Source organism: Acipenser ruthenus, chromosome 2 (assembly GCF_902713425.1).
Source record: "Acipenser ruthenus chromosome 2, fAciRut3.2 maternal haplotype, whole genome shotgun sequence".
NCBI lineage: Eukaryota > Metazoa > Chordata > Actinopteri > Acipenseriformes > Acipenseridae > Acipenser > Acipenser ruthenus.
Window position 1 is genome coordinate 16,521,293 of NC_081190.1, and position 12,487 is coordinate 16,533,779.

A 12,487-nucleotide genomic window follows, 5' to 3' on the forward strand; every position below is an offset into this window, starting at 1 on the left:
TGTGGTTTCATATAATTCCTAGAACAACCTGGGAGGATGCATATCCAATTAATATTCACTATAAAAGAAAAATGCATAACCTTAATACTATTGAAAAAACGTTTCAGTGGGACCAATTCTGTTTTACAAACTACATACTAAAATAGCCATTTCTGAACACAGTCTGTCTGACTTAATGCACCCAGTTATCTGCATTTCTTAAAGAAGCTTCTACCAGTAACTATTCAAAGACAGATTGTAAAACACTGCTGTCTGCAATATTAAACCTAATGGATCCTTCCATCTGTGGAGTTATGAAGTACCAATGTTGTGAGTTCAGTGGCAGCAGGTCCATGACAAGTTCATCAGTAAAACTGCATTGATGAGGAAATGGTCTGAAAATAGTTGACACAAAATTAAAGTTTGCAGGGCATTGTTTATGCCTAAATTAGCATGCTTGTTTGCAGATTTTTTTTTTAAACTGTGCACCAGGGAAAGAGCATGTGCAGAAAATGTCATACTTATTAGGAGATCCGCATTTTCAAAGTGAAAGCTGTTTAAGCTGTTAATAGCAAAGTGCTTTAACTGCAGTTCCTAGATCTCTCTATCTATGTGTACATAAAATGTGAGTAAGAATACATTTTCATAGTTAAACCATGGCTGGACTCGTCGTTGAGTTTGTTTGTAATCTTAGAAGTATGTTTGCTGCTTAGCTGAATCTATTTGACTTTATTGTAGTTAAAAAAGTAGAAGTTATTTTTCTTAAACACCACTTGATACATATTCAAAAGTAAATATATCACTTAAAGCATTTAAGCTTGATCAAGATCCTTACAATTCAAATATAAACCATAACAACCGGAACAGTGGAGTAACCAAACCAATGAACAGTACATCGGCAAAAAGCACAGCTCTGAAACCAGACAGCACATGTAACCACCACAGTGTAACTTTTGTTTTGCAACTACAGCTATCTTAGGAAAGGGATTTAATAAAAAGCACAGTCAGAGTCTTGGCTGAGGGAATTTGGTTTTAAGTAATTAAAACCTGAATCTGCCCAGCACAGTCATAGCTGTTTGAAACATTTTCTCAAAGCACTTTCTCCAAGGCTAGTTCTTTGAAGACAAAGATAATAATCTACTAAAATCAATACTCCTCCATAGGCATCTGTGTGAGCAGCACACTAGAGATCAGATACCAGCACATCAGGTTGAAACAAAAACTGCAGGACATTTTTATTTTAGGTTTACATCACTAGAAACTCTTGATTAATTGGTGTGAAATACTAATACCAGTTATGAAAATGCCAGGATGACAAACATGGTGTTGAAAAACACAAAAAAAACATGGTAATTCTGCAATTATTTTTCTGAACTTTGCAGATGGTCTTTCATGGGTTTAATGTATTGATCAATCTCACAGTTTCTAAAAAACCATAAGTATAACAGTTGAACCACACATGCATAAGATCAATGTACCACCTTGTATGTCCTCACTGCTATTTGTGCTATTTTGATATTTGCAGAACAGAATGCAAATGCAATGATTATGAACAGTGGTTCTTAATGCATATGGATTAAAGATTAACAGTTTTATTCTTTGAAGTACAAGCTGCAATCATAACTTACTGACAAAAATGTCTTCCTTGTGTGCACACACACAAACTCACACAAAGCCTCAAGCTAGGAAACTTATTTGCAGGTGAAAACTATATAAAAATAAAGCTGCAAAATGCTAATGTCTACACTCTTAACTCGTCCTGTTTAAATCTTGCTTTTCATAGTGTGAATGGGCATTATCCTGTTGTTTTGTGTCAACATCATTGAGTGTGCAGGAATTTTAGCAATATTTAAATAACATGAACTACAAAAAATATAAGTACAAAAAGAAAGTACAGATGTGAAATGTGCTGCCAACATCTGTGCACACTGTAAATAAAGTGAATACCTTTAGTACTTGGACTTGGCCTTCAGTGGTTATGTCTTTCAACAGTTCACAGAATGATTGGCAAAGGGCTGCAGCATAATTCTGAAATGAAACAGACAGTGAAATCATTCGAATCAGTTGCATTCAGATTACAATAATGTCACAATCAAATACTGGAACTTTTGTATCCCTTCCAGAGACTTGGAGGCAAATGTAAAAGTATAAGGATTTCAGTTGACTAGTCTGTGATTTTTGAGCAGGCCTAGAGGAAATAAGCTAAATCAAACGGTGGGAGAAAGTAATAGGCCAGTGTTTATCTTGTACACAACCCTTGACTTAATTCTTAAAAACAAGCAGGTTAAGTCACAACCCTCAGTGCCCCGAGAAAATACGTATCTTATGACAAACTGAGGATTGCCAAGCAATGACTCAACCAGCAAGACAGATCACTCTCCTGGTTTCAATGTAATAAAAGAGAACAACATGCAACAGGTCAAACATTCCATAATGTGATCCAGGTAAAGCACTAGCACAGGGCACAATGTATATTATATGAAATTGCAATTATACAGTGTATCACTTTATAAATAAAAATGTTAAATATTGTTGGAAGGAGTTGCATGAGCTTAAAAGGGACCAGTAAGGCTCTGTGGCTCTGTGAGGATACCCTCACAGTAACTGTCTCCAAATGGGTCATGCTTATTCAGTTTATCATAAGCCATTGCAAAAAATTACACTGGACAATTGAAAAGCACTGAACTCAGTCTGATGGGAATTTAATTTATTTCTAGAACCCCCACAAGCTTTTTAAACCATAGGTACTTTTTTCAGAATTTCAAAAAATCTCAGCTGCATAAGACTGACAGAAATGTGCAAGACTAGACAAAAATATGCAGACGAAGATTAGCACTAATACTTGGATAAAGTAGTCGAAGACTAGTGCTGAAACAGGGTCTGTGAAACTAGCCAAATCATGTACCTGTATCAAACAAGTCTAAAAAGTGATCATTTGAAGAATAAAAACATAAGATTTAATAGTGTGTGGTTTTGCTGTTCTCTATTTTGCTATGCCAGTCTTTCCCTTTTAAAAAGTAAGAAATACAATTATTATTAAAATATTTTTAGTTAAAACTTTAAGAAAGAAGACAAGATAGTGTTTTGAAGTCATAAGGAATAGCCAAGCATCCACGTTGAATAGGCGCATTCAAGGATGTTCAACAAATTCACAATAGGTGGCTGTTATACCTTCAAAAGTCAATACAACACACTGTCCCTGTGATACAGCAACACCCGATACATCAAGCCTACTGCTCTTTGGACTGCTCCCCTGGAAACCTCTCTCTCCTCTCAAAACCTTTCTTGAAATTGCTGTTTTGGTTTTAATGAATTTGAAGGAATGGATCTGCCTTGCTTAGTGTTTAAATACTGAGAAACACCAAGCTTGTTTTGTATACTGGAGCCCTGCTTCAGTGTAATGGGATTAAAATACAATTCCTGGCGTTTTTTTAATGGGTAGATTGCTGTATGTGCAATTATTATGACAGCCCACAATAGTAGGGCAGTGTAAATATATATATTGTTTATTTTTGCATTTTTATAGAGGGCATGGGCAGTATTTACTGTATATAGGCAGTTAATTAAAAAGTGGGGGACAGTAAGTTTCCGTTACTGCCGCCAATAAGAAATTATGGCAACTAAATTATTTTTCAGTTTGTCAATGTAAAAAAAAAAAAAAAAAAGGATAATATTTAATACAAAAATATGTACGTAGTTAAAACATGATGTATACTGTACTATTATTGATATACCTCTATTTTAGTTGTTTTATTAAATGTGTATAAGTAATAAAACTAAATAAAATGAAATTTGTGACAAATGCAATGAAAAATTATAAAAAATAAATGAAAAAAGAAATTCACAGGGCTCTACTCATTATCATTGCTTGTTGGCAATATCCATGTGTAAGGAGATTTACTACACCCACAAGAACAAACATTAAATGAGCACATACATAAACAATGCAGATTACCTGTAAAAATTCAGACGATGACAAGAAGATATAAGCATTAACAATTTGGAAGCAGGTCCGAAGGTTTTCCGAACTCATTGCTGCAAAAGAATAAATCACAACCACAGTTAATTAAAGCAAGTTAGGAACTTCACAGAACTATCCACACAGGTAACAGGAAAGACAGTTAGAGACCACTTCAATTCCTGCCAATAGTACATCTTAAATATTTTAATGGTTCTATACTTTTTCCTTTTTTATTTACTAAATGAAATACATTTTCTTAATGCTCATACTAATGCTTTTTTTCTGTATGACATTCATCACTATACGAAATGCTGACAACATAAGCCATGATCACAGGGAAGGAATAAAATTATTTTTCATATCAAGTACATCCTGTTGGTATAATTTTGATACAAAAATCAGTGATATCTCCCTGAACCTTTTAAATTATTATTAGTATTTGTTTATTTAGCAGACGCCTTTATCCAAGGCGACTTACAGAGAATAGTGTGTGTGAACTATATATCAGCTGCAGAGTCACTTACAACGTCTCACCCGAAAGATGGAGCACAAGGAGGTTAAATGACTTGCTCAGGGTCACACAGTGAATCAGTGGCTGACCCGGGATTTGAACACGGGACCTCCTGTTTACAGCCCTTTTCTTTAACCACTGGAGCACACAGCCTCCTATCAGTTCACAAACTACATAAAAAGCATGAAAACGTATGCATGAAAACCCATCTTCCCTTGTACAAGGTGCGAGCACCTTTTTTGAGTGAAAGGTGTATGCAGCAGAGATGGATGGCTCTTTGATAGAAACAGTTCCATTTATTTGAAGTCTTCCCACTAATGATGGGAATGAGAATGTAGAGATGGGAGCCCAGCTAACAAGATTTAAGTTTTTGCAGGTATCAGGCTTTTAAAAGACTGTCACCCACACCTGTGGTGGTTTTGACATAGACTCACTGAGAGCAGAAAATGACCTAAGACTGTCACAGCTACTAGAAGCAGGCTGATATTTGGGATACATATTGAACATTTGTGAAACTGCAACAAATATTGTAATGACTGTAATGTATTTTAAAAAGAATATAAAGTCAGCAGAAATATATAACACATTATGAACAGGTTACAAGGATTTGAACTAAGAAAACTGAACAAGTGTTAATGTTAGAAAAAAGCTTGTCTGTTTTCCTTTGTTATTAGAGTGTACAAACTCTTGGAAGCTGGTCAGACTCAAAAATAGGGCCTCCCCTATCTTTAAATTAATAAAACAATCGTGTGTGGAAGCCTGTAACCTTGGCAGAAGCAGGCATTTGGGGGAACTAAACACTAGGCTAGGTATTGCAAATTAACAAAAAGAAAAAGTAACCCTTTCTAGACAGATCAAGTGTTTAAAACTAAAAAAAGCTATGTTATACCTATTTGACTTTATTGCAACTAAGCACAGATGTTTTAAAATATTGTGATCTAATAAGGAACAGAATGAAATAAACTCTCTGAAGAGAAATAATATGTTTGAATTAAATCGAAACATCACATTTTAACAAGTGTTTTTGCCTGGTTGGGGCTTTAGTGTAATAACAATGGTAATAACAGAAGTCTTAATAATGCGGTGATATTTGTCAATATTAACAAGCCTACAGTTTAATGGATTCACAGTTTCTTATTTAGAAAAAAAGTAAGCTTGATCTGAAAGTAGTCTTTAAGCTAAACACAGGTATTCTAGAATAATTCAAACCGTATATAAGTATAAATATATTATTAGAACAGAGGAAGTGTTATGTTTGAATAGAAGACAAAGTGTAAACTGTAATTAATAACTTTAGTACACAGTGGACCTACTGAAGTAAAATAACTAATTTTGTGACCTCTTCTTTACCTGCTCGTAACAGAGCGGTGCTGGGCATGGAAAGTGCTTTTTGATAGGCGAAGCAAGACTTGCTGGTAATCAGCAGTTTTGAATCCAAGGCCTTTCTATAATGAGCGATCTTTAAAAAAAAAAAAAACTACTGAAATACCTTTTGGTAACAGAATAAGGGAGTATATGGTGTAATGTTCGTTCTCTTCATTATATTATAGAAATTAATGAAAAACGTGGCAGCCGAAGTGAATATTTCATTTAAATTAGAAGAGTTGCCTACAGTATAAGCTCTTATCAGGAAGGTAGCGACTTTAATTGGGATGATGTTTGTGAGCCAAAAATACAGAAGCTTTTGTATTACAAAAGAAAAAGCAACTTTTGGACAGAGTTACATTTAAAACTGAAAAAGCCACAGTGTTGCATTTATTTAAATTTTACTGCAGTAATAAAAAGAGGTATTTATTTACAGTTTAAACGTGAAATCATTAAAAGTTTGTCTCAGACACACTGGAGAATTCTGGAAGGGCATTAGACCTTCAAAAAGAATAAGGCTTAGTCTTTGGCACCTCAAAGCAGGATTTGTATTTGCTGTGTATCAACCTTGAATGATAACCAACAGAAGGTGATTTAAGAAAGACAAGAGTATATACCTCATTATATTAAGAAAATAATGAGAGCTTAGTTATACAAATTAGGATGTAAAGCTTTTTTATTAGCTGAAGAGTCTCTTGAATCCAGCCAAAAATGACTTAATGTGGTGAATTTGGAAAAGTGCTTGCAGTAGAGTTTCATATTAATTAAAAAAAAAACTATCCTTGCAGGTGAGCAGGGTGTCTGAAAGCTGCTTGCGCAAGGGATTTTTAGAAAAAGAGAGAGGTCAGGCTTAGTCCAAGCATGGTACAGTTAATATGAGACTATTATATTGAACATGTTCATTATAGCCTGAATTTAAATGAAAATAATTGGATTGGCCACTGTATGCTTAGTGGTTTTATTCAAAGGCTATGATAAACCCCTACAGCCTTTGTCCAATACTTTGTTAACACACATTTGTATATGAAGTTTATGAAGTTAAACTGGCCCATTGACAACACATTGAAAAGGTAACATGATATGCTGTAGGGGGGGGACATACATTTTTGACCCAGGTTAATATAATCAAATAGAGCTGGTGTTACATATTAAAAACATCTCTAATAAAAATATACATATACACACACACACATATATATATATATATATATATATATATATATATATATATATATATATATATATATATATATATATATATATATATATATATAAACACACACATACAGTGCCTATAGAAAGTCTACACCCCCTTGAACCCCCCTGCCGATGAGAAACATCCCATGACATGATGCTGCCACCACCATGCTTCACAGTAGGGATGGTGTTCTTTGGGTGATGCGCTGTGTTGGGTTTGTGCCAAACATAACGCTTTGCATTTAGGCCAAAAAGTTCCATTTTAGTTTCGTCAGACCACAAAACTTTTTGCCACATGGCTACAGAATCTCTGGAGTGCTTTTTTTGCATACTTCAAAACAGGATTCAAGGTGCGCTTTCTTGAGCAATGGCTTCCTTCTTGCAACCCTACCATAAAGGCCAGATTTGTGGAGTGCTTGGGATATTGTTGTTACATGCACACTTTGACCAGTCTTGGCCATAATAGCCTGTAGCTCTTGCAAAGTTGCCATGTGCCTCTTGGTAGCCTCTCTGATCAGTCTCCTTCTTGCTCGGTCATCCAGTTTGGAGGGGTGGCCTGATCTAGGCAGGGTCTTGGTGGTGCCATACACCTTCCACTTCTTAATAATCGTCTTGACCGTGCTCCAGGGGATATTCAAGGCCTTTCATATTTTTTTATACCTATCCCCTGTGCCTTTCAACAACTTTGTACCGGAGTTCTTTTGAAAGCACCTTGGTGCTCATGGTTGTGTCTTTGCTTTGAAATGCACTACCTACAGGAACTGCTGAATTTATTCTGAAATTTATGTGAATCACTACAATTTAACACAGGTGGAGGCCACTTAACTTGGTGTTTGATTTTGAAGGTGATTGGTTACACCTGAGCTAATTTAGGATTGCTATTACAGGGAGGGTGGACACTTATCCAACCAAGCTATTTCAGTTTTTATTTGTAATTAATTTTCTACAACTTTCTAGAATTATTTTTTTCACTTGGAAGTTGTGGGGTACGATGTGTAGATAAATGAAAAAAAATAAATAATTTTAATGCATTTTAATTCCAGGCTATAAGGCAACAAAAGGTGAACATTTTGAAAGGGGGTGTAGACTTTTTATAGGCACTATGTGTGTATATTATATATATATATATATATATTATATATATATATATATATATATATATATATATATATATATATATATATATATATATATATATATATACACATACATACATACACACACACACACATACATACATACATACATACATAATACACACACAGACCTGTATTGTATTTGGTAGCAAGGACCCTGTGAACTCCAGTTCACCTCATTTTTAGGGAAAGGAGGGGTGGAAGATAGTGAACCATGAGCTCACATTCAATTAATTTTGAAAAGAGGGTCATCGGTAATTTTTGAAACATATTACTCACACAAAGATAGGATCTGTCAAAACAGAGCAAATAATTAGATTTAATTGGGTCTTCTGACATATAAAATGGAGAAAAAACTCTATAAAAGCCAGTCAAGTGTCACTCAACTTGATCTTACAAGTTCCGTGGTCCACGCTCTGACGATCTCTGAAAAAGCTGTTTGCTCGTATTCAAAAGTCTGCCTTTAAATACAGTTCTTGTTTTTATGTTGTGTTCTACAACTACACTTCCATATAGTGGAAGGTAAGAACAATTTTGAATTTATATATAATTTATATTGATGCATTGCTAGAAGGTATAGGATTTACATTTTAGCTTTGGAGAGTGATATATTGGATGTTTTAGGATTTAGCGGTGGGCGCTTTAGCGGTTTGCATGTCTAGCCTAAGGGCCGAGTATGTGATAACCATACCTGTATTATTGTGTCTGCAACCACCCAATCCATTTTTAAGCATTTAATAAACAGAGGGAGCACTATTACTGCTCTGATTCATTAACTTCAAATTAAATGAGTCTGTGTGATTTTCTTGAGTATTAAAAGTTATCTGGATATGTTGCAAGCCCAGTGCATGAACAATCCACTACAGGAGTCCTCCTTAAACATCTCCCCTGAGTTTAAGAGTGAGCTCAGAGCAATAAAAGAAGTAAGTCTGAAATCTGACAAGGTGTAAGTTGATGTAGCCAAAGTCAGATACTGTCCTTCAATAAACTGGAGATTTGTTTATTTTGAATGAGATATTATTTTAATGTTCAAACTGAATTCAAGATAGCAATGCATCAGAGAAAGGGAAAAACATACACAACTTTCAGACATATCAATAATCACTTTAATATATTTATATTGAATTTAGCTACTGGGAACACACACAAACCTCTAAAAGTAATGGCACAACATCTTGCAATGAGCATTAACTAATGCATGTCATCTGTTAGATTTAAAACTCACCAATAACTTGTCACTTAAGAAACAGATTGCACATCTTATTTGCCATCTGTCTTTATTACACACAAAGCTACTATAATGCCGTGATACTCAACTAAACACTAAACCAGCAGGTGGAAGCCAATGGCTGCAGAAGTGATTTTAAATGATACATATCCTTGTCTGCCAGTTTATCCACTGCACTTAAAAAAAGAAATCTGAAGTTTGTTCTCTGGTTTAAGTAAAGGTAGTTTCGGCAACTGGCACACAAGTCTCGAACATCTTTGGAGCCATCTCGTAATCTATACAGACTTGAGGTTATTAATGCCATCTATACACTCCCCTTAAGCAAAAGGAAGCAAAAAAAAAAAACATTAGTTATACTTCCCAACCCATTTCCCAAACCTGTCTTATTGGTATACTGATAGAACTGAAAGAGAATCATAATGGTGACATGTCGACCTGTTCCTATCCAGTTTTAAGTAACTTTAGCATAACAGGGGCAGAAGTGTTAAAGGGACTACGAGCTCTAAAAATAAACAAATACCCTGGGCTGGATGAAGTCCTCCCAATAGTACTCAAAGAAATGAAAGTAGTTATTTACAAACCGCCAAGATCATGCAACAATCTCTTGACACAGGGGTTGTACCGACAACTGGAGAACTGCAAACATAATATCGATCCACAAAAAGGGAGACAAAACCGAACCAGGTAACTACAGACCAATAAGCCTGACTTCTATTATATGTAAACTTATGGAAACTATAATAAAATCCAAAATGGAAAATTACCTATATGGTAACAGTATCCTGGGAGATAGTCAGCATGGTTTTAGGAAAGGGAGATTGTGTCTAACTAACCTGCTTGATTTTTTTCAGGATGCAACATCGACAATGGATAACTGCAAAGCATATGACATGGTTCATTTAGATTTCCAGAAAGCGTTTGACAAAGTCCCGCATAAAGGATTAATTCTCAAACTGAACGCACGAGGGATTCAAGGAAATGCATGCACATGGATTAGGGAGTGGTTAACATGTAGAAAACAGAAAGTACTGATTAGAGGAGAAACCTCGAAATGGAACGAGGTAACCAGTGGAGTACCACAGGGATCAATATTAGGTCCAATGCTCTTCCTAATCTACATTTTGACTCTGGTATAGTAAGCAAACTTTCTAAACTCGCAGACGACACAAAAATAGGAGGAGTGGCAAACACTGTTGCAGCAGCAAAGGTCATTCAAAATGATTTAGACAGCATTCAGAACTGGGCAGACACATGGCAACTGACATTTAATAGAGAAAAGTGAAAGGTACTGCACGCAGGCAATACAAATGTGGATTATAAATATCATATGGGAGATACTGAAATTGAAGATGAAATCTATGAAAAAAGTTCTAGGAGTTTATGATCTAGACAATTTGGGGAAGCTATAAAAAAGGCCAACAAGATGCTCGGATATATGGTTAAAAGTGTTGAATTTAAATCAAGGGAAGTAATGTTAAAACAATGCATTAGTAAGACCTCATCTAGAATATTGTGTTCAGTTCTGGTCACCTTGTTACAAAAAGGATATTGCTGCTCTAGAAAGAGTGCAAAGAAGAGCGACCAGAATTATTCCGGGTTTAAAAGGCATGTCATATGCAGACAGGCTTAAAGAATTGAATCTATTCAGTCTTGAACAAAGAAGACTACGTGGCGATCTGATTCAAGCATTCAAAATTCTAAAAGGTATTGACAATGTCAACCCAAGGGACTTTTTCAACCTGAAAAAAGAAACAAGGACCAGGGGTCACAAATGGAGATTACATAAAGGGACATTCAGAACAGAACATAGGAGGCACTTTTTTACACAGAGAATTGTGAGGGTCTGGAACCAACTCCCCAGTAATGTTGTTGAGGCTGACACCCTGGGATCCTTCAAGAAGCTGCTTGATGAGATCCTGGGATCAATAAGCTACTAACAACCAAACGAGCAAGATGGGCCAAATGGCCTCCTCTCGTTAAAAATAAATAAATTAATTAAATTAAAAAATAAAAATAAATGAGTGGTCTTAATTATCATTCTGATTATTAAACAAACAAGGATATATTTTATTACATGTGTTTTACTACACATTTAAAAAGCAGAAGCTTTTATAAAACCTAAGCAGGGAGAAAAAGACCACAAATAACCTTGGTAATGAGGAATAAAAGAATATCTGAACTAGATTATAAGCACAATTTGCATATCAACAAAATAATGACCGGATTTATTTCCATCAGTGGCTTAAGTCCCCATTCTTCAAACACCAACGGATATCGAGACCAGTAGAATATATAACTAGCACTGAATCATAAGTAGTTCTGAAGAACGTTCTGAAGCACTATGCAGCATTAAATGAATGATACAAAATTACAGGAAGTACAGACAATGGCTCTTTTCTAACTAATGAAACCAAGTAATATTAACTATAAAATGGTACACATTTTAAAAGATTAATATATTATCTATTTTTAAATAAAATTGCTTTTATCTTTGTATTCTAAATGTTTTTTTTCTATGTGAAGAATATGGCGGGGGATACCTTATGTTTAACCTTTTTACTGCTCGTTTGTAACATTATACAGTAGTCTCAGCGTATAGGAACACCTCCTAAGAGAACACCCTTGTGATTTTTCCCCCATTGTAAGTGCTCCTCCTAAAGGAACAGGAACTTTGCTTAAAATAACACCTTTTTGGCACCACTAGTGATTAGTTCACAACTGATACAGTACTGTTTTGTAGCTTGATAACTCATCAAACTTGAATTCAAATGGTTTACCGGTAATCAGTCGTTTCAAATGTGACTTATCGCAAGAGTGCCTTGAGGCACACCGATTGGTTAATTCAATCTTTCCAGAACCACCATCATATCATTGCCTCAGTTTGTATTCTGATTTCCACGAGTGCACCTCATTGCTACAAAATGGCATGTAAAGAAACGGCAAAACGCACCACTGTTTCTCTTGCTACAAACAGTTGGAAATTGTTTGAGCTCCTGAAAAAAAAAACTGAAATCAGACACAAGTCGCCAAGCAATTTGGTGTTTTCCATTTTGGCAAGTTGCTTCACCATTCTGTTAAATAATGTTGTGCTCCTGTACAGGTATTCATAA

The 12,487-nt window shown here is 35.2% G+C and overlaps 1 protein-coding gene across 1 annotated transcript in view; it reads right to left on the reverse strand.

Moving 5' to 3' along the window:
• The window catches only part of LOC117400116 (importin-11), a 180,769-nt gene that overhangs the window by 78,912 nt on the left and 89,370 nt on the right, over positions 1-12,487 (reverse strand). Inside the window, exons 23-24 of the mRNA XM_058990140.1 lie at positions 3,935-4,014; positions 1,927-2,007 (exon numbers count right to left, since the gene is read on the reverse strand). Of these exons, the coding sequence (XP_058846123.1) occupies positions 1,927-2,007; positions 3,935-4,014 (161 nt within the window). The remainder of the gene's footprint in view (positions 1-1,926; positions 2,008-3,934; positions 4,015-12,487) is intronic.